The sequence below is a fragment of the Cyprinodon tularosa genome, unplaced genomic scaffold (assembly GCF_016077235.1).
Source record: "Cyprinodon tularosa strain WSP-4 unplaced genomic scaffold, ASM1607723v1 ctg331, whole genome shotgun sequence".
NCBI classification, from domain to species: domain Eukaryota; kingdom Metazoa; phylum Chordata; class Actinopteri; order Cyprinodontiformes; family Cyprinodontidae; genus Cyprinodon; species Cyprinodon tularosa.
The window spans coordinates 1,079,976-1,103,249 of NW_024039043.1; the positions used below are offsets into that span (position 1 = coordinate 1,079,976).

Sequence of the window (23,274 nt, forward strand, 5' to 3'; positions counted from 1 at the left end):
AAAATCTGTTTTAAAGTTGGCTATTAGGTTTAAAAAGTTCATATGGCATTTTGATTTAGAGATATTCTTGAAACTAGACAAAACAAGTCTTAAAGCTTTAAGAATATTTGCATCCATTGTAGAGGTCCTTGTAATATGTTGCACCTTCTTAAACTATAACTTTAACCAAATTATGATAATGTGAGAAAGAAACTAGTAGAAAAAATGATTGAAAATAACAACAAATAAGCTGGATACCGATATTAAATCTAGATGTGCCCTAAACTAAATCTGACTAATTGATCAAATCAATTATTATTATCTTTACTTAAAACAATTACACTACAGAGAAGAATCCAAGTGATTGTTTTCCCTGTATTTAAAAATAATTAAATTGCAAAGCAATCTCTGAATACTTTGAAAGCCTTGATGAAATGCCCCGAAATTACCTTTTGGATAAAGCTGTTCCATTTGTATTTCATAATTATTTTTTGGCACTGGAACACCATTGTTTGTCCTTATGGCCTGTGAAATTGTGAAATCAAACATGTCTGGTTAGTGAAGGTCTGAGTTGGTAAAAGAAATATGGCAAATTTTCACACTTCTACTCAGGGAGCCGAACCACTAACAGTATTATCATGATGGTCGTTATGGGGAAACCTGACATCTGAGTCTCTAATTAGATTTGCAGAAGCTCTGCCAAGACTTGCAGGACTCCACACCTCAGAAAAGGCTCAGGGGAGGCCTATTAATGGATGAGTCAGGGCAGGTTATGAAAACTTTATTAACCATATGATGCTAAACTACAGTGTGACTCATTTTTGTGACAGGATATAGCTTTAATACCTTAAGTATATTTTTAGGGTATAGACATATAACAACGCCCCCCAAAAACAAAAAATAATCATTATAGATTTAACTTTGCTGTACAATTGTATTTATATAGAGCACCAGTCTTGACTGAGTCATGTTGGGAGATCATTAAATAAAACCTTCAACTCTAATCTGTCACTTTAAATCTTTTTTTTAACCTGAAGTTCAGCAGCTGATAGAGCAAGTTCTGCTTTAGACGTCTTGCTGTGATTCATGGAGGTAACTGATGTCTCAGACATAACTGGAGTCCTTGAATAGCTGGCACTGCTCACACGACTTCACTGCCTTAGCAGAAAATAGTTGACAGAGTGGAACCAGTAGGCTGTCAACCGTGAAATAATGATGGGAGAAATGAAATTTACTCCGGATCTTTGTTAGAAGCACAACAAATAGTATTTTTATGCTCAGCTAAGGGCTTGGCAAGATCTGTTTCTTTCATTGTCCCATTTCGTGGTTTCATTATATGAGAAAAAAAATACTGTCAGTGTTGCTGCTTTTTTGGTAAACTATATTTAGCTTCATCTTATCGACTTTCTTAAATTTTAGGCTGCAAATAATCAGTTTCTCATTCTAAATTCTTTTGATGAATATTTTCTCCAAGACATTTTTTCGTCTCGTTGCTTCTTAAGGACACCCTCATCAAATATTCATACACTCTTGAAGGCTTTGCTCTCTCTCCACCCACTCACCCCTCTGTGGAGAACTACACATAACTGAAGTTATGTTTGCACACACGTGAGGCTCGAAGCAGACAGCTCAACATCTGAGGTCTCTTCCTTTTCCTGTGCGCTACCTTCCGTCACGGTGGCAACATCTAGTTTGGATGGTAGAGGAAACAAATTGCAGACTGATCAGATTTAGCTTTCTGTTTCAAGTCTTCCGAACTTCACTTATTAAGGTAACATTTTCATACACAATTGTTTAGGATATGTTTTGAGTATTTGTAAAATATAAATACTTTTAGTAAAGTTTTTTTTTGTATTTTCTCTTTCACAAAATGTTAGCTTCTTTAATGCCCAGCTCCAGGACAGTAAACCCTGTAATGTATCCCTGGCAGAGCAGGTTGCCACACCTTTACCAAACCCTTTTCTCTCCTTCTGCCTACTCATTGTGTCCATCGTAGGCCGTCTGTCATTTGATCCAGCACTCTCTGTATACAACATTACACAAGCATTTATGCTGTCTCATTGGGTTTGCATCGTTTAGCATCAGGACAGCTCCATTCAACACTGCTTTACTTGCCACATTTATCTAGCATCTTCCCTGTCTCATTCTATTAGCCAGCTCTAATGGCACTCTGATTATCTGTTCGGGGAGAGGGAGATGTCCCACTACAACCCTGCCCAGATGACTGGCCTAGTTTTTACCTTTCTGCCTCATCTGGCTTCCTCAGAGCATGAGGCTGCATTTCAGTTTTACTGGCTTTTGATATAAAGTCATTTAGATTGTGTTATATTGAGGATATATTGCATTCAAATTAATTTGGAATTTAAAAAAGCATTTAGTTTGCCTGTTTTTAATCTTGGTTAGGTGTATCTGCTGGTCTTTGATAACCAACCTGGAACGCCCCAAGTGGATACATTGTAATTCTTTTTTTACTTTGTGAAATTGGATGATTGGGGAGTCTCTAAAAGATTGATTATTCAAGAGAAATTCTTGTTTATTGATTCTATAGCATGAAAGAAGGATTACTTAAAGAAAATTTAAAATGACCTGAGAAACAGATGCTTAATACAAGAGGCTTTTAATCTTTTTTATTTGTTTCATCACTTCTTTCTTTGTTGTTCTGCATGTACGTTTGTATTTCATATTCCCACAAAACTATTCATTACAGTGCTCTAGGGAAGGAAATTGCTTAAGCCCATTTCTGTTTTTATGTTATTCATTTCCTAACCTGGTTATTGTGTCTATAAAGAAATCCTGCAAATTTGACTGCAAGTTGAAAATTGCTTTACACAGGTAATATCCAGTGTAAAGCTCTCCAAAGGCTAAACAAATTACACTGTTTTTAAACGCAACTGCTGAATTGTTAAATTGTTTTTTTTTTCAGTAACAGTCTCTTTGGATTTAAAAATGTCCTTTGCTATTTGTTAATATTTCATGTATGATTTTTTTTTAATTATTATTACTGTGGCTTATCCAATCAACTGACCCCCTTGTTCTGGAAACCATTAGAATCCAAAAAGAAAAGAGATCTTAAATTAGTTTCAGTATTAATTTAACTCATTGTGGTGTTTTTTTTTTCTATATTGAACATTTTATTAAAAGAAAATACGCATACAAAATGTTGTAGCGATTTGTTTATTTTAACATTACTTTAATTAAGGATAGCTTTAACTTGAATCTATTTTGGTTTTACTTTAGTTACTTCATCTTTTTTTAAATACAGTCCATTATTTTCTCCTCTTCTCTTTGTCCCCTTACAGATGTCTCTTCTTTTTTCTTGTCACTCAAAACATTAGATATTTAGTTGAGAAAAAGACATTCTGATTAACAAATACACAATACATTTTTTTTTTAAGTAGTTATTCATTAAGAGACAAAAATCATTAAAAATTAAGTGTGTTTGGAAATGTATAGCCCCTAAAGAAAGAAAGAAAGAAACAGAAAAAAACCCCCAAAACATTTTGTTAATTTTGGAGACAAAAATTACTACTTAATAGGTTCATTGATTCTTTTCAATTGGCTTATTGGTTTTCTTTGTCTGGTAAAAAGTTAAACGAAAATTTGTGATGGGGGGGAATCATACTGTACACTTTTCATAGCATTACAGTAAAGTTTTTATGTTTATTCATCATTTTCAAAACCTGTTTATAGCGTACACTCCATTTTTATTCATTGTAGTGGTCTTCCAGGTTGCGAGCACCTGTGGAGAAGTTATGCGATATGATAAACAGGGTTTTTGTCATTGAAACTTTTAAAAAAAGGTTTTAATGTACGTTTTGTTATTATTAGTTAACCTAAATATTTTAACTTATGCAATCAACATTTTCCCTGACAGTCTTTCATCTGGAATGGGTCTCAATTAACACATACTAAAGGGAACACACGCTCACAGTTTTGATAATAGCAGAGATAAGCATTTGTTAGTTAGTTCCTATGATAGTTTGAAGGTCTGCATTGTGTGGCTTGTTCTTTCACTGAAAATAAAATCCTAACATCTGCATATATCTGATGAGTAATGCAGTTTTAATAAATGAATATGCTACTCTCCATGTTTTGAATATATTTTAGAGAACTCTGATCGCTCACATATAGAACTGAACTGAGTAATGGGGATAAACAGCATGAATGGGGGTTTGCTGGATCTCATGGAGCACATTCATTCATGCGTAGCCCCAGTGACCTAATAAATCATCTCCCTCAGGGTTTTGAATCCCATTTGCATCACTCCTGAGCTCCCATAGTTGATGAGCATTTGCAGATCAATTGTAGAAGCTTTTTTGTAAAGGAAAACACACAACTATACTTATATAGGTCAGAGAGTCAGGTTTTCTCCCCCTTTAGTATGAGGTAGAGCTGAAACATGTTCAGTCAGATAAAAATAGAGCTCTATTCCCATGTACTTTATACCACTGAGTAAAAAAAGATGTAATCTCACTTTATGGTTCATTTCATGAACTGTGCTCACTGGTGATATGCTGAGCTTCAGGGGTTGAAACCTTTCTCTGACGGAAAAGACTGTCCAGAGTCTTGTATCTGCTTTTCTTCATCCATCTATTTTATCTTTTTTTTTGTCCATTCCTCTATTTTCCTCCACTTTTCATTACCTCTTAAAGTTACAACTTTTGGTTTCTTTAAGTCAGAAGTGTGTCATTGTTGCCGTTAATCTGGTAACTTTTTCACTGACATACTTTTTCCATTTGAGGTATTCCTTCTTATCATTTAGCTGTTCATTTCCCACTATTGTTTTCACTTTTTTTTTTTTATATAATTTTTATTTTTCTGTGCTAAGCTTTTTTAGAAAGGATTAATCCATATCCCTCAAGATTTTTTTTTCCTTCTAACCCTGCATCAGTTCTGACGATCTGTGCAAATATAGAGTAAAATAAATTCATCCTGAATATTTTAGCAGTCTGACCTAATGTGCTCTTCTTGTAATAATGTTTTCATCAAACAGACAAACCTTACAATCATGGCAGTGTTTTTTTTTTTTTTTTGGTGTTTTTTTTATCCCTAGCATTAATGACATTGTGTTGTAAACATGGGTTTTATTAGGTAGCATATTTAGTTTTAGTAAATCTCAAGGATCGTGTTTTTATTTAGGGGGAGGGGTGTATCTGTAAATGCAAATGACATTTGTAAGAACAGATGGCCTGTGGTGTTTACCTCTTTACCCCTGAATACATTTCTTACACTTAGGATCTTTTTTATTGTATTATTTGTTAACATTAACAGTCTTCTTTGTGTCATGTTGGTAAATTTTACGACAAATAATATACAGTAGGTGGTGGAGTTTTACCTAAGGCACAGTTCAGCTTACTTGGTTAAAATGCAGCTTTTAGTTATTGTTAATTTACTTTGTAAATGGAAAGTTAAAGAATATTGTGTTTAAAGTGAGATTATTTGATATGTTACATGGAAATAGCAGTTTCCTGGTGTTATATTCACAAGCATTTGAAAGACGAATATATCTGTCATGATGTGCTTGCTCTTATTTTTGTAGCTGAAAAAACAACAATCCTTCCTATTGATGACAAAAAACATACTGATTGTTACAGTTATAACAACTTGATCTATAAAATGTATTTGTATTTTTTTCGGACTTTGTAACAATTTAAGCAAAAAGTTCCTTATCGGATATTAGAAATGAATATCAGTCCGTTATTGGCCAAAAACTAAAATGACCTAAAATTTCCCATATTTTAATGCGGATAGAAATAATCTGCCTCTGTTTAGTTTCTGTAACTCATTGGTTAGTTTTACATGTGCCAGTTGTTTTCATAATAATTGATCAAGCCTTTCCTAACATTCTGAAATATAAAATAACCGTATAAAATAAAAATAATTATGCTATCGGCCAAGGGCTGCACAATGATGCAGTGGATAGCACTGTTTCAGATTCTTGGTCCTGACTCTTTCTGCATGGAGTTTGCATGTTCTCCCTGTGCATGCATGGGTTCTCTCTGGGTACTCCGGCTTCCTCCTGAAGTCCAAAACATAACTTTTATTTTAATTGGCTTCTCTAAATTCTCCTTAGTTGGTAATATTTGTGTGAATTTTTTTTTCTTTTCTGTTTGTCTCTCTTGCCCTACGATAGACTGGTGACCTGTCGAGGGTGTACCCCGCCTCTCGTCCATTGACAGTTGGAGATTTGATCCTTGTCTATTCTGTTATTTTTTTAAGTGAAACAAGTATAAGTAGTTGATACTGGATCTTTGTGAAATAAAGGGTGAAATGCAGGTTTCCTCTTTCTACCACCTGGACAGAAACCTGAAGTAACAGATGAGGTGGGAGTAACAGTACCTTAGTCTATTGTATACCATGTAGCCGATGGAGAGGATTTGTCCCTTAGCCACTCTCTCTGATATCTCTAAAGGATATTAAACATGTGCAACAACATAACAGGAAGTGTCAGCAAATTTGGAACCATAAAGTTTATTAAATCTTTGGTGTATGTTCATGTTGTATTGACTGGCCTTAAATATATAGGTATTGTTTGCCCACCATTACGACAAATATCTAAAGTAAAAAGGCTAGACTCTTTCAATAACTGCTTTTCAGTTGTTGTTCAGTTGTCAAAGATGATCAATTATGTAAAACTGCAGTATAACCTGAATAGAAGCTGCCTTTTGATTTTTAAAAAGATAGAATATGAACAATAAACTGTAAGTAAATAAATCAGCAATATTGTATTTCTTCTTATTTTGTCTGCTGAAGGCGTGATTAAAGTAATAGATGATTGTTTACCACAGCATCAGTTTGCTGCTATGCAACAGTGCTCTGCTACTCTGGATATGAATGAATCTTGAAAGGTTGTAGAGAGACTAACAATTGTGAAAACCCCCAATCTTCCCATTAAAAAACAAACCCAGTCACTAACCCCTCCTTAGGGGCAAAGAGGCTTTGGTAACCCAGTCAATGCATGTTGACCTGATTTAGTTTGCGTACGTGTGTTTTTGTGTTTATATCCGTTAGTGTGTGCATGAAAAAGATTAGGATGGTGGAGTGGGTGAGTCTCTTTGACTGCAGAATCGGTGCCTCTGAGTGGAGATGTAGGGCACTGGGAGTTGTTTTTCTTTCTCTTTTTTTTGTTAGAATACGAGATCACATTGCTCTACACATCACCCATCCTCCATCTTTTAAAGAAGAAAATCAGATTTATCTCTAGAGAAGTTGAGTTTTTTGTTGTTTTTGAGCTATTTTTTAACAAAATTTACCCTTAAAGGATTAACAGCTTCTGTGAGGACATGCACCAACAATAGGTTATTTTCTGGTGTGGGCAAAAAACTCTTGTAGTCACACTTTGCTTACTCATGCCATGGGCTTACTTTCTGCTAACCAAAGCACCTTCCTAGAAACAAGCAACTGTTTTATTCATGATATTCCAGAAATGGCCAGATGGATGCAACATGCAGGTGCACTGCAAACACATGTACGCTTGTCACTTGGCTGATTGGAAATGAATTAGTCCAAACGAGTGGGAGGAAACAACCTTGTTTTTTCCCTTCACTGGCTTTACATAATGCACATCCTCCAGTCGCTGTTCACAGCATCCTGGCCACCTTCCCAGCATCCTCTTGTCTCGTAGGGACTCTCTATCTGTTCACCCTCATTTGTTAGTAAGCCAGGTCTTTTATCTTCAAATCTACACAAAATCGGGCCTGACAACAGGTTTCATCATGTCTTAAATAATAATGATCAGAAAGAAATGTAATTTATTATTTTTCAGATCCTGCATTAGCTGATACAAAGTGATCTGAAAAATGGCCAATAATCCTAATGGCCCTTTCCTTTTCAGTCTGCTTTGAAAACTGTTAAGAATTATATTCAGTGTGGTTTCTGGTGGCATTAATTATTAAGGAAAACTGAAAAATGAAAAGTTTTAGGCTGCTATGTTTTTTCATTGAAATTTTTTTTCTCTCAAGATAATGGATTTACAAATGAGAATGCATTTACAACTATGCACTTGTATGATAAGTTGCATTTGAAATTAAAATATAAATGCCTGTAATGTATGTGTAACATCCTTTCCTTTACCAGTATGTATTTAAATATTAATACAGTTTGTTATTGTGTGGTTATACTGTAACCTTATCTCTCACAATGAAATCAGCCAAACTGTGAACTTCAGCAACCCTGAGCAAAAGACTGTGATTTGGAAAGGATCAGTGCCTATAGCCTCTGACTCTGAATATCAAAGCGAACTGTATCTAGAGTATCTATATTATAAATGGAAGTTATTAATTAATTTATCTAAAGTTGCTTGATCTTATTGAACCCCTGATTAATTTATAAGCAATATTTTCATAAAAATTGAGATTTCACTTGTATCAATAGGATCTTATAATTAGGTTACTGAATGAAAAATTAAAAACAAATCTACAGATGACATTGGTAATGATTCAAAAATAAAACTGAATGGATCTTAAATGTAAAAAATATTTATAGGCAAACATCCATGTCACTGTCTTACTTTTATAAAACCCTTAAATCCGAAGCCACTAGTTGGCTACTCACTGCTATTCGTCCTATTATTCAGCTGCTATGTATCAGCTACACCAGAGCAACAAGATCTTGTGAGGTTAAATCACAAAATATCAAATTAATTTAATTGTGTGTGTATATCAGGGTTAAATCGTATTGTAAAACATGTTGTGAGATGTATTGTATAGTCAAATTCTTCCCAATTTACCCCCCTAAACAAAAACGGTATGTCGCTCTGACATATTGTCAGACTGTTTTGCACTTTGTTTCAGTGCGGTGGACACTATCTGTGATATTATTCTTTGTGTAATTCAGTATTCAGTGCAGGGAAAGAGTTTGTGCTTCCAGCAGTGCTTTAGATCAGGCTGTTCTGATTGCTCTCAGTGGAATGTTAAAATTGAGCCGTATGAAGTGTATTAACTGCCTAAAGAAGAAATTCATTTTGAGCAAATGTTGCCAAATAATCGGATGGAACAACTTTTAATCTAATGAACAATTAACTGACAATTAATCATAAGTCAATTATTTGTTTTGCATCCCTAATATGTACTGATGCCGATACTGAATTTGCTGGGGGTTATTTCTTCTAGTTTGAAAGAATTTTTTTATAAGATAAACATCTTGTTAATTAAATGTTTCAATTTTAACATTCTTTTCTTTTTATCTTTATTCTCTTCACAGATATGCATATTTTAAGTCCATAAATGCCTTTTTCATAATCTAATGGAGGAAAAAGCTTTAACTGGACCTGCCATGGTTTCCAGATTGCCAAAGTTTGGAGGACGTCCCTCAGCTGCGGGGAATGGCCCCTTGGGCAATGGTTTCACACAGTCACCTACATCTGTGCAAGATGGCAAGACCAATTCACCTGGAACACGCACAAATGGTCTAATCCGGCCTTCTCCACCATACCTAAAATGGAAGAAAGATGAAAGTATAAGCTCCTCTAACCATATCGCAGCGACTATTCCATGGGAGGGAAATGAAGAGAAGGCACAGAACCATGTGCCCTCACTGCCAGAGGTGAAGAATAGCTCTCCGTCAACCCCTAAGATGCGTAGGTCTGGTTCTTTGATGGTGGCTGCCTCCAGCCCCAAATCTGTCCCAAAGCAACTGACAAAGATAAGTCCCAAAGTGACAAAAGTTGGTCAAAACCAACTGAATGGAGTTTCTAAAATTGCCTGTAGTGCTTCAGGGATTCCTGCTCGAGCAGGGTCGGAGTCACGACTTTTACGGCCAATGTTAGGCACCAGCTCTCCCAGGAGCATTTCTCAGGATAGCCTAGCACAATCCAATGAGAATCATAGGATCTTAACGTTGGATCACATGGTTCGATCAAACAGTTTCACTCACTTTAAACAGATTCCCTCACCCTCCTGTGAGCCAATGGCACGGTCCTTTTCCTTTAATCGAGCAGTGGAGTTGGCCAAGCCTCTGGCCAACACTCAGCTTCAGCCCTCTCGTAGTAGTCTTCTCAAACCTCCAAGGGTCAGCAATGGTAGATTGTGTTTAGGACTTAGCAATAACCTTGGAGTTGCAGGGTTTCAGTACAGTAAAAGCCTTCCAGTTGACCCCTCCCTGCCTGTCACATCTATTCCTGCAGTGCCCACTACTCCCCGAGGCCTGAGAAAGCCTTTACTACCAAGTTCCGTTCTGACTAAGTCTATGACCAACAGTGTGGGGTCTTTAGGCTACAGATCAGCTGCAACAACTCTGGGTAAACAGCAGAAGTCTCCCCCAGATGGCCTAAAAGAGGGTATTAGAGAATTAGTCTCATCAGATTGTGGTGAACTTTTGAAGATATCAAAAGGTTCTGAAGCAGCTGATGAGAGGGCGAAAGCAGGGTCTGCCAGTGAGAGTGGTGGAAGCTCTGGAGCTGGAAATGGAATGGAAAATGGCCATGACCAAAGCTCTATCCAGATGGCTACTGAGACTATGGAGGATATGTCTTTATCTTCTGCCTCATCGTTGGAAAGAGTTGACACCAGTGAAGAGTTTCTTGATGATTTGGACTCTGCAGGAGATGTTTTCAGTGATGGAGACATGCCTGGCGACACTACTCAAACCCTCTTGCAGAGTTTTCCCAATGAAAATACTACCTGGGAACGTACAGATCTGACAGGTACAAGAAGAACAAGTAAATATTTTTGCTTTCTTTATATTTGTAACACTTATAAAGTTTCTTAAACCAATGTTTGTCTTCTTTTCATAGAAAATAAGGAAGAGACCCCAATGCAGGAATCTATTGAGGAATCGTTGCTGTCTCCTGTGCAGAGTGATGCTCCTCAGGGTTCTTCAGTCGAGCTGTCACCCTCCAATAGCTCTGGTGGGACCTATATGTGGGATGAAGAAGGTCTTGAGCCTCTTGGGGAGCCCAAGTCTCCATTAGAAAGTTATGAGGATTCAGAAATCAACAGCATGGTGAGCCCCATAAATTCTGTTGTACTGATTAATATTATTATTATTTAGAAATTTATAGTCTGATGCCATAAGCATGATTATTTAAAAATGAATGCATTTTCACCGTGTTTTCCAGAGTCTGATTTAATTAAACTTCAGATGTACTCTTAAGATATTAATATTTGAATTGATAGTAAATATTCTCTAAGAATACTCAGATATTTTTTTTTCTAAATCCTAGCAGTGCTTTGTGTTTGGTATCATTTTTGCAATATATTTTGAATTAATGTCCGCCATGTCTGCACCTGCTGGTACAGGATAGGTATTGCAGTGGTTTTAGTAAAGGTGTACTAAAATTGCAATTACTGTACACTCAAGGAAGAGGAATACTGCTTCAAAATATTTTTACTCAAGTAGAAGTTAACAGCCGTTGATCATGAAATGAATCAAATGTATCTGATTAAAAAATCATCTCAAGTACTTACTTGAGTAGAACTGTGTATTCTGCTTTAATTTGTGAAAAGCATGTAGTTATATTGACAACAGTATAAAATTATGAACACGAATAAAAAAAACTATGAATAAATATATCACAAGTATAAACAACCCACATCAATGCAAAAATAAAACTGGGCATATTTCAGTTTTCAAAAACAAAAAATGTTAAACCTATACTTATAGGTAAATTATACACACTAGAAATATACAAAGTAAATTCATTGAAAATATTTGCTGTTCACCATATATTCACTGGTCAATATTCATTTTAAAACTAAATATTACACATCAGCCATTCCACCAACATAATTCATTCATTTATCAGGCATTTTTATAGTGAGAAAAACAGGAGGATTTTGCCTGATCCAGTGTGTCACATTTACCCAACTCTTGCATGAGTCTGTCACAGTCAATGTTGATGGTATTGATATTTTTTTGTAGTTTCAGAAACAAATAGCCATACTGCTATTGCCAATTACACACAAGACAGAAGGGATAAAACTACAAAGAGTATATTTGTAGAACTTAGGATAAAAAAAATACCGTTATAGGTTATCGACCTGTTAATTATAAAATATCAGCATATTTAGTGACGGTTAAAATCCAATATCATGTATCAAGTACAACACATTTGGTGAATAGAAAAAACAGAACAATAAAGCTTGTTTACAAACTAGGAGTTTTATTGTTTCATTTTTGGTGAAGACATCTATCTTCAGAGATGTAACCAGAGGTGTAGAATGGGCAGGACTCAAATCAATACATTGGCGTTTCAAAATTTACATAAACAAATGTAAAAATTACACTGAAGCTTCTCTCAGAATGACCTCTTTTTTTATTAGATGCTTAGGTAAATATAACTAATTGAATGTCTAACCACTACCTACCTCTGATGTTCAATACCTAAAGCCTTAAGTAGAGAACTGATTTAATTTCCAAAAAAGTTGTTTTTTTCCCCTTTTTTAAAAAAAAAGAGAAGAGCTAAAAGAAATTTGAAGTTTGAGGCACCTAGTTTTTTCTTTCATACATTTAACATATTCGATATTTTATGCTTAGAAACTAAATAGAACATGAAGAAAGTTTTATATTTAAAATCCCTCGAAGGTAAGCATACTTTTTAATGAATCTGATAACGTATTTTACCACAATATTCACGTCCATGTATTTAAATGAATCCAAATAGCCTTGGATTTGCAAGCACTGTAGGATCATTTTTCAACTCATTATGAAAGTTCAGGATTATGCCTTAATTATGTTTTGCAGTTATATGTTACATCTTAAATCTTTTAAATTACACAGTTTGACTATGCTGCGATCCATTAATCCATTTAGACCCAATTTACATCAATTATGTAAAAAGTAACAGTGGAAAAAAAATGTAAAAAACACTGAAGTAGAGCAAAAAGGAATAATTCTCTGCTGCAAGTTTTCATTATTTTTGATGCCAAGGCCTCTTGCTATCTTGGTAGGTAATGCTAATCTGCTTTGTCTATATCCCTGTACCAGGGGTATCTGACCTCAGTAATGAATAAAGAGCTTAAAATGAGCCGGAATTCAAATTATATAATAGGCTTTGGGATGTTAACTACTTTCATGTTTTCATTTTTTTATGCATTTTTTATGCATTTAGGCTATTGGACAAACAATATACCTGTAGTTACCACAAAAGCCATAAGAGGATTTTATATGTTTGTAGTATATTTTTGTGCTCTCTCTGTATTTCCTCACTTTTCTTGTTAATGAACAGACACGTGCCTTTGCCATGCATTTTTCGATTAAGCAATTACACACCATGCCATAAGATGTGTGTTTGTGGCTAATGTGCTTGTTCTGTTTTCAGCGTGCTTATAGCTTGGGGTAAAATAAAGAGCTTGTTTACATTTAAAGTATAATGAAGACAGTGTCTAAGAAAACAACTGGTGGCTGCCGTCTTGAAGTATTTCTAAACTAATTTAACCACTTTGAATAACAATTTAGCACAAATGTTTACATAATGTCACTGTTAAGGCAGTAGTGCGCTCTTGTAGAGGTTTCTAAGTAGTCAATAAAAAGTGCATTACACTGATTACAGGACTGCAGTATTGGAAAAGCCCCGTATCATCACAATTTTGTTCAGATTTGTTTGTAACTTGAATTAAAAACAAGGTGTGGTGCTGGATAGAAGAGATATAAATTAGAATCTGACTATTTACATATTCTATATAACAAAGAAAATGATTTTTTTTTCTCATTCTCTTTTTGCCACATCTTCTAATGTTTTTAACTTTTAGGTCACCAAAAAAAGAGTTTAATTATTTCTATTGGCTAAATCATTTTTGCACAATTCCTGTTTGGTCTGGTCACAATTTTGACAGACCTCAGATCAGGGCTTTGTGATTGACTCATCAAAACATTGCCTTAGTTGTCATCAAACCAATTCCAGACTAATTTGTTTGCATTCTTAAGGTCTTTGCCCTATTTGCCCTAAACTTTATGGATGATGTCAGGACAAAGTAATTTCAATATTTTTCAATCATTTTTCTGAAATGCTGAAAATGAAAAGCATGAGCGATGAAAAAATGAATAAATAAAATGCTGCCACCTCTGTACTTCATATTTGGGATGATGTTTTTTTAAAGCTCTCAATCTCCTACCATATTAGCATATGTAAATGTTGGTTTTGAAGAATGCAAAAATCTGTACAAATATTCCCTTGGATTATTCTTGTATCTAGCAAAAATAAATAATTGTAATAATCCTAACTGACCCCCCCTCCCCCCCCACAAAAAAATTTTTTTTCATTATGTTTGATGTCAGAATACAAGATTAAAATACACTTTTGTATCAGTACATGTTGTATTTAAACATCTACTTTCAAGGTATTTGTAACAATCAGAAGTTCAATATAATGTTGAACTGACAACAGGTTGATCCTTCATCAGGGGTAATGTTCATTTAAACCCTTTGGTGGGCCATGTAATCTAACATGTAAAAAAAAAAACGAGTAGAGAACTCACTTAATGCATTCATGTGGTTTTGATAACCTTCTTCCCTGTTTAAAGAAGAAAGCCGTAGAATGATTCGGTCCTTGCTGTAGGGCTGTTGAAGGTCTGATGAGTGAGAGGAATCTTAGAGGTGAAAAACAAGTAGAAAAAAGGAAAAGGGCAAAAGCAGAAAAGGAGCAGATGTAGTGGCTGATTGCTGATGTGTGAAGATTGGCTCTATGGGGAATCTGCCTTTGAGATATTTAACCAAGCTATTTGATTAGAGGAAATGAATCCACTTACTGTAATTGGATGCACTGAGCTCCTCTTATCCCCACCCTTTTTGCCATTTCCTCTCCATCTGTTTGAATCTCACCCCTCATCATTCCCTTGTTCACTGAGTAAATAGTTGGCTGCAATGAACTAAAGAAGGCAGCATGTATAAATTTGTAACAAACCGGTGTTTGCGACACAAATTGGACTAAGTTTTTGAAGATTTATCCTACTGTTATGGTTTCATAAGTAATTTTAGGTCAAGGCATATAAAATGTATTATAGAGTGGATCATTGCTTCATCCTTCTTGGTCTGAATATGATGCTGGAAAGTATAGGAACAGGTTAAAGGCTTGGCTGAATGACACTTCTATATTTCTAAATTGTTCCTAACTTTGTTTCTTATGAGAGGGACAATGGGTTTGACACACGTCACCCTCCATACAGTCTGCAGTGGCTTGTTCAGCCCACTTGGAGGCACTGTGCATCCATAAACCATAAACAATGTGGTTATGCTCAAAAGATTTTCTACTATTTGCTTTGTGTCTGCCATCCTTTTTTGTGTTGATTTGTGGTTGTATCTGCATTCATAAAGCTCTGTGCAAAATTAAGGAGTGGGCTCCCGGAGCTTATAATGAGATTCCTATGACGTAGCATGCAGAAGAGCAATATTCCAGCATTGCAAAATGGCAGCTGAAACGGAAAGCTACATCTCACATTTGCTAAGTGGTTTCCAACCATTAGCTCAATCTATCAGCAACATCTGCAGGTCCAGACAGAATATAAAGCTAAGCTTTAAGATGCTTCAAATGTAATAGGATTGCTTTATTTATATTGCTACAAATCACACATAAAACAAGGTATGCATCAGATGGACAGAAGCTGCAAGATATTTTATTAAGATGCCTAACCTTTATAAGTTCCACCAACCAATAACCATTTTCAGGTTATTTGAAAAAGACAGAAAATAGTGGGTGCCTTGGATATGGTAAATTAAAAGAAAACAATTTGTTTTCTTGTAGAAAAATATGACCTTACATAGCTGATCAAATAAAATGCTGATTGATAAGTGAATATTTACTATCTTCTCACTTATTTGTTGTTTTAAATGTTATGTTTTTACCTGTTATCACATTGTAATACATTTTTACGCTAGTGTTATTATTCACAAAGTTTTTTTTTTAGTAATCATTTTCATAGCAGCCTTTAAATGCCTGTTGCTTGGCTGAGGATTTTCTGTTTCTGCCTCTTTTATCCCTTTTCTGCTACTGTAAACTCTAGGTAAAAGATCAAGTACAGGAAAAACTAAACAAAAGACATACAGCAATTAGAAAACATTCTGGCTTCCTTTTATCTTATACAAACACTTTTTTTATTCACCTAAAGTTTGGCTTTTGTATCCCAAGGTTGAGACAAGTTTAGTCATTATTGTTCATTAGAAGAAAGTTTCCTAACCTTTGTTTTTTTCTGAAGAATTCCTAGTCATTCAGCAAACAAGCTGCCATTGTGCCAGCTTCACTGTTACAATGATGAGGCTTAAGGCTTGACTGCTTCCGTTTGCTTTGTTAAATGACGAGTGCAGCTAGTTATGAGAAAGTTTGGCTTTAATCGTGCCCAGTCTTTGTGATGGTCGTTTAAGTGGCTATTTCTTGTGCTAATGTAAAGAAGCAGAACATAAAATAGCAGCACATTGCCAAGATAAGCATGAAACTACTTTCGCTGACCAATTCAAGTAGTTTAGATAAAAAAAAAAAAAAAAATGCTTCAGGCTCTGCACAAGCAGGCAACCTGTTTCAGCAGCTCCCACTCAACCGTGAATTTATCCTTTAGTCTAGTTTTTAATTTGCTTTGGGTTTCTTTTCCTGTTTTTTCATCATAATAGCAAACACAATGGAGCTGATCATTTTTTGAATCACTTTTTAATCAATTTTTTTAAAGGACTTGTGTTCAGTGTCTGCAGTAACGTCAATGCTGCATTCTTTACATCAGAGAAAAGCTTTTAGCTCTAGGTAGCTCTGCTTTGCCACCTCCCACAGAGCAACCAGATATTCCCCACAAGCTAGGAGATGACCCAGGACATCCACCAGCTTTGGGTATTGCCAGTGGGTAAGGTATAGAATTGCCCTCCCATTCACACTTTTTCACTTTGTGGAAAGTGAAATCCCTATCCAACAAAGTGGACAAACTGTGGGTCCTCACCTTGTATCAGAGAGGCGACAGCAGTAGCGGCATTATTATTCTTACCCAGATGTCCTAACAACACAAACTCCAGACATTTATACAAATACAGACAATTTTCATTTTCTCCGAGGCGACGGAACCAAGGAGAGCAAGAATAGAGAAAGAGGTCTGGCTGTGTAAATGATATTACTGCTATCATGATAATGGTAGTGTAACTCTACATATTTAACTGTCAAAGAAACACTCTGCAGCACAGATACTGAGCTGCTGGCTGTTAGTATGAGGCCATATTGCATATTATCCTCCATGAGAGTTTACATATGTTATCAGTGTGTTAACAGTGTCACCTCTGCCAATGCTGCAGCAGCCTGCAATGTCCTCCACACTGCTACCAGCAGACTCCAAATACAGCATCAAAAGGCCTATCACTTAGTTGCTGGTACACCTGAATTTCCATTGGGAGGATAAAGGGTATCTGCTATATTCTATTCTACAATCAGCTTTTATTGGATAGAAATGTAATACATCCTCTGACTGACCATGAGGTTTTCAGTTTCCAGTATATGACTACAGAGTGTGCTTGCTTAAGCTTAATCTTACTAAAAACGTTGTTTTTGGAAAAATGACATGATTAGTATAGATGATGAATGCACACACGCCAACCAGAGGGATGTAGAAGAACTAACAGGGGAGGTTAATAACTGTCATCTTGTTACAGTGTCATGCTCAATCAAATCAGTTCCAGCAGTAGTTCAGTGACTGCATTCACTCACACACATTAATAAGCATTAAAAAATGTCCATTGATCTTAGACATTCACTTCAGAATTTGAAAATCATTTGTCAAATAGACTAATTCCAAATGTGGGGATCCTCTAAATCGCCTTTAGATAAAACATAATAAAAAACTTTTACTCAGTTTCTAAGAATATGACCATATCATCTAAGATTAAGAGAAAAATAAGAATTTTTCAACACAGAAATGTTATATGACCAATGTCATGATCACTTCTCACCATGATGATTCTACTTGGGGAGGACTGCTTGCTACCATCATGTGTGTCAACTGTCCAAGAGGAGATCAAGCTACAAAACACATTCAGTGTTTAAACTACACATAAACAGAAAGTTTGTTGGAATGAAAATATATGCTACAAAATGATGCATAAGCAATTAGGGATTACTAATCCAAGAGTTGTTTGGCAAACACCTATTAATTTAGTTCAGTATGAAGTTACTACAGGCATTGATCATTTAGGGAACCATGTTATCTTCTGGTAGTGCTCTGCTGCACCAGCTCAAAATATTTTTATTTTCCAGGGGATTTTCCAGCATCTTATGCTCTCCTCTGCTGACTAGCTTGATCAGGGAGGTGCCGTTTTTTTTTTTTTTTTAAAGCTGACTTTAAAGCTGGGCTGCTCAGTGATGCAGTGGCGAGCACTGCTGCCTTGCAGCAAGAATGTTAAGGGTTTGATTCCCAGCCCAGGAGTTTTTATATGTTCTCCCTGTGCATGTGTGGGTTTTTTTCAGGTATCCCGTCTTCCTCCAACAGTCCAAAAACATGACTGTTAGGTTGATTGTCTTCTCTAAGTTCTCCTTACAAATACCAGCTTTAATCATTTTGACTGAGAGAATAGGCCAACTATAAACCTCAGAAAAAATGCAAAATCACATAAACACTTCTATGATAGCTCCGTATGGGAAATATATCTTCAAATTTTACTTCTTTGAATAACAAAACTGAAATGACTTTTTAACTGTTCTGATGTATTACGTGTAAGACCTGATTCTACTTCATACATCCATCTACTTCCACTTATGTGAAGGGTCACAGTGGTCTCAATCCCCAGCAGTCTATGGGCGAAAGGCGGGATATACCCTGGACAGGTCCGCCAGTCTGTTGCAGGGCAGACATACAACCACACACACACATTCACACCTAAGGACAATTTAGAGATACAAACTAACCTAACAGTAATGTTTCTGGACTGTGGGAGGAAGCCAGTGTAGGAAGCACATTGAACCCGCGCATGCACAGGGAGAACATGCAAACTCTATGCAAAAGACACCCTTGGCTGGAAATTCTGGAGGGAATGTTAAAGTGCTGTTATCCCAAGGCATTTTATTATCTTTTATTTTATTATCAAGAACTATTAGTAAAAGTTCTTTTTAAGGAAACCCAGCTGATTTCATTGACTTTGCAAAATTCATTCCTCCTGGTTGAGCGTGTCCTGACAGCAAGGTCGTTTGCATGATGTCATTGATTTTGCAGCAATCATTCATACCGAGCATGCATATAGAGATGGTGGAGAAGGATAACTCCAGTTTAACAGGAACAAGCATCCAGCAGAAGCAGGCTCAGTGTGAGTAGCCTTATGCATAATTTGGCTGGGAGTATGGGGAGGCAGAGACCGAAGCAAACATAGAAGCAATGATCCATAAATGCTCTCTATGTTAGAGAAGGTAATAGTAGGCTAGCTTCATTTATTGCTTTTTTGTTTTGTTTTTTTAGAAAAGAATAGCAATTAAAGAAATGTGGTCAGAGGCAATGTGAAAATATGAATATGTGTAAAAAAAAAAAAAAAAAAAGTAAAGCTACAAGTGATGTTCCTTCATTTTTTTCACAGCTGTAAATGTTATTTAATACACCGTTTTGATTCAAACAAAGAGGCAAATAGGGACTGAAGAGGAAAAAAATGCAGTCCTATACAAGCATTTGCAGATAGTGTAGCTATTACTGCAATTATTTCCATTTTGGCACATCATTATGCTGTATTTTTTCTGTCTTATTCAAAATGTAGCAGTCTCATTACATTTCATGGTGCTATTCTATTGCTATTCAAGGATACTTTTCCTCTTTCATCAATATTTCTGATTTTAGGAAGGCTTGTCAGGACATAGAACATATTGAACATACATCAAAATTGCTCTTAGATTAACTAGAAAATGATTGCTAGATGAAAAATGGGTGTAATTTAATTTCAATTTGGAGGTACAATTTACCATTCTTTTTTTTTTCTTCTAATTTTCCTATCATTCATGTATCAAAATAAACCTGCGGAAGAGTAAGCTTTGCACGATATGTTGTGCATACATTATATTGCCAAAACTATTTGCTCACCTGCCTTGACTGATATATGAGCTTGATTGACATCCTATTCTTAATCCTTAGGGGTTCAACATTTGTCAATCCACCCTAAGCTTCCTGGAACAGCTTCAACTCTTTTTGGAGATGTTTAGGAGTGTGTTTGTGGGAACTTCTGACAGTTCTTCCAGAAGTGCATTTATGAGGTCACATACTAAAGTTGAAATAGAAGGATAGCCTCTCAGTCTCCGCTTGAAGTCATTGCAAAGGTGTTTTATCGGGTTGAGGTCAGTACTCTCTGCAGGCCAGTCAGGTTCATCCACACCAGAGTCTGCCATTAATGCCTTTATGGACATTGATTTGTGCTCCGGTGTAAAGTTAGGCTGGAAGAGGAGGAGGCCAGCTTCAAACTGTTCCCAAAAAGTTGGGAAGATGGAATTGTCGAAAGGGTCTTGGTATGCTGAAGCAATCAGAGTTCTTTCACTGGGACTAAGGAGTCCAGCTCCTTAAAAACAACCCCACACCATAATCCCTCCTCCAACAAGCTTTACTCTTTGACTAATTCAGTCATACTACGGTAGTATCATTCTTCTAGCAGCTGACAAACACAGACCAGAAACAGAAGCGCAATTTGTCTCTCCACTGCTCTGGAGTCTAGTGGCGGCTGCTTTAAAACAATGTATCGGACACTATGCATTGCACTTGGTGACGTATGGCTTGGATGCAGCTGCTCGACCATGGAAACCCATTTCATTAAGCTCTCTGCTCACTGTTCTTGAGCTAATCTGAAGGCCACATGAAGTTTGCAGGTGTGCAGCAATTGACTCTGCAGAGAGTTGCCAACCTCGGCATTATGCGCTGTAGCATAGGTCAGTGCACATTGCCTACTTCTTCCTCGCTGAGTTGCTGTTGTTCCTTAGCACTTCCATTTTCTTGTGATACTGCTAAGAGTTTCACCAATGGATTTGTTGCACAGGTGGTATCTATCATAGTTCCATACTGGAATTCATTGAGCTTTTGAGAGTGACTCATTCTTGCAAAAATGTTTGTAAAAACAGCCCCAGACAATTAAGCAAAAAAAATTTTTTGATTGATAAAAGGCAACATAAAAATTTCAGACACTTGAATGATGTGATGTGTCTCCCTCCTGCTTCCTGCTCAGGGACACTTCATTTTTTTTTTTTATATATCTAAAGGTCAGTCTATTTGTGATGAACATTTTATTACTATCAGAAAAAAGTACATATGTGACAGTTCAGTATGCTCATACACTGTTTTCTCTGTAGCCAAACAGCATGTTTTTATTCTGTCAAGAAAATGAAAGAAAAGGTGGAAGATGGATAAATTGTGGAAAAACATACAGCATACTCAATGGTTTTCTAAGTCTAATAAATTCCCTGCTGCAGCTGCCATCATTCATTTAACAGTTTGGCTCAGTATGCTTCCTCTACATCGCCTGTGTCTGTCCCTGAATGTTTGCCTCTGCACCGCACAAACAAAAACATTAAACCAAACGAAATGTTATTGTTTTTGAAAATTCATATCCCAGCATGATATACAGACAAACATATAAGCATTTATGTGATACTGAGCTTCTTTTTCTATCTGCCAAGCCTTCTTGATTAAATCCTTTCACAGTTTAGTCCAACTCTTGTTCAATGCTAGTGATCAGTGAATGCTGCAGAATTTGACTTAAGTAGGTAAGTAAAAGTTACCATTAGATCAATGAAAAACAAGTATATTTCTGGTGTAAATGATTTTTCATGAACTAATTGATTTACTTGTCTATAATATAGATTGTTTCTCCTTCTTTGAGTACTTTGTTTTTATTTGACTGCTTTTCATTATTTATGCTCTCATGGCTATATGTACAGTATAGATATAATGTATTAATCTGAGATAATTTTCCAGTTTTAGAATGTAAAGGTTTTTGAATAATGGTCCTCATGCAACAAAATGTTTGTATTCGTGTCATGAATTTCTCTTTTTATCCTAATGTGGGGTATGCCACATCAGATTCAACAGATGTTCTTAACTTTAGTAAATTAATGCTAAATAATAATTTAAGTGTGTTTGAATTCATGAAAATTGCACATCTGCATGATTATGGGCCTGATATTTCCATATAAGTCTATGATATCCAGCGCTTGTGAGACAGTGTTCCATCACAGAAATAGCATTGAAGACGTAGAAAAGACTTCACCAGTTTAGAGAGCGAGGTTCTGCTGACCGAGGGCTGAGCAGCAGAGTTAAAAGACCAGTAGGGCCAAGAAGTAAAATAAAATACAAGAGCTGTAAATGACATGGCTGCAGTGTTAGAGAAGTAAAAAGAAAGTAAAACAAAAATGAATAATAAAAAGAAGAAACATTTTATCTGAAAATGGTGTCAAAAACATGTCTAGCAAAAGACAGACCAAGACCCAAGCATTCTACATTATGTTTAATGACAAAGCCAAGACATTGCATTACTGTATGAAGTGAAATGAATCCAGTTACACTTAAGAGATTCAAGCAGCAACATGTTGCTGTACCTCTATCTAAACTTTTTTCTGTTCAAAATTATATTTCAATAGAAGCTTGATCCCACAGAGAGCTCACAGACTGTTCTTTCTTGTAATGAAAATACAACAAATTAATGCAGTGTCCCCTTGATACCTAGCCTGGGTGCCAGTCCGAACTTAGTCCCGCCCACAAGGTTTGAGTTCGGGGAAGTTCGGTCTGGCTCTGCTCCATAGTAGCGCGAGTATTATCGCCCACTGTCAGGCGATCCAATCAAATTGTCAGGGCGGGCTTTATACGATGATGGACAGATGATCAAGAGTAACGTAATCAACCACGTGACCAAAGCGCGCATGGGTGACAACAACAATGGCTGCTGCTGGAGAGTTTGGGTGAGTAGATTCTGCTATTAGGTCTGTTCTAGAAGATATCGACAGCAAATTTATTTTAAAAGAGGAACAGAGAAACGCGATCAAGGCTCATCTTCTTATTCTAGGCGTGAAACTGCACGCTTTGATTTTTGTGGACAACAACTATGCCTCGCTTAACATACGTCACGCACTCCGTTGCTCTTATTGGTTGTAGGTCTATCCAATTGAGTGCAGAGGCATTTTTTTTCCTGGTTCGTTCGAAACACGCCCCATAATCACAGCTCTATGGAGCAGTATCAGACTCATATTCTGACTAGAATTGAGTCGGACTACGTCAGGCTACTTGATACCAGCATGCCAGCTATAGGTGTAGTGACAGGCAGTTCTGTAATCAACGAATAAAAATGATTAATAATTGCAGAGTTGCATAATATATGATGATGTAGCCTAATAAAATGGGCAATTGCTTCACATTTTCCTCTGATTTTAATAATTAATACCTTTGA

The 23,274-nt window shown here is 36.1% G+C and overlaps 1 protein-coding gene across 6 annotated transcripts in view; it reads left to right on the forward strand.

The window, feature by feature from the left end:
- Positions 1-23,274, forward strand: part of ccser2a (coiled-coil serine-rich protein 2a) — a 75,660-nt gene that overhangs the window by 6,601 nt on the left and 45,785 nt on the right. For all 6 annotated transcript variants that reach the window (XM_038293865.1, XM_038293864.1, XM_038293867.1 and 3 more), the window contains exons 3-4: positions 9,181-10,621; positions 10,712-10,920. In XM_038293865.1, coding sequence (XP_038149793.1) covers positions 9,223-10,621; positions 10,712-10,920 — 1,608 coding nt within the window. In that variant the 5' untranslated portion in view covers positions 9,181-9,222. The remainder of the gene's footprint in view (positions 1-9,180; positions 10,622-10,711; positions 10,921-23,274) is intronic.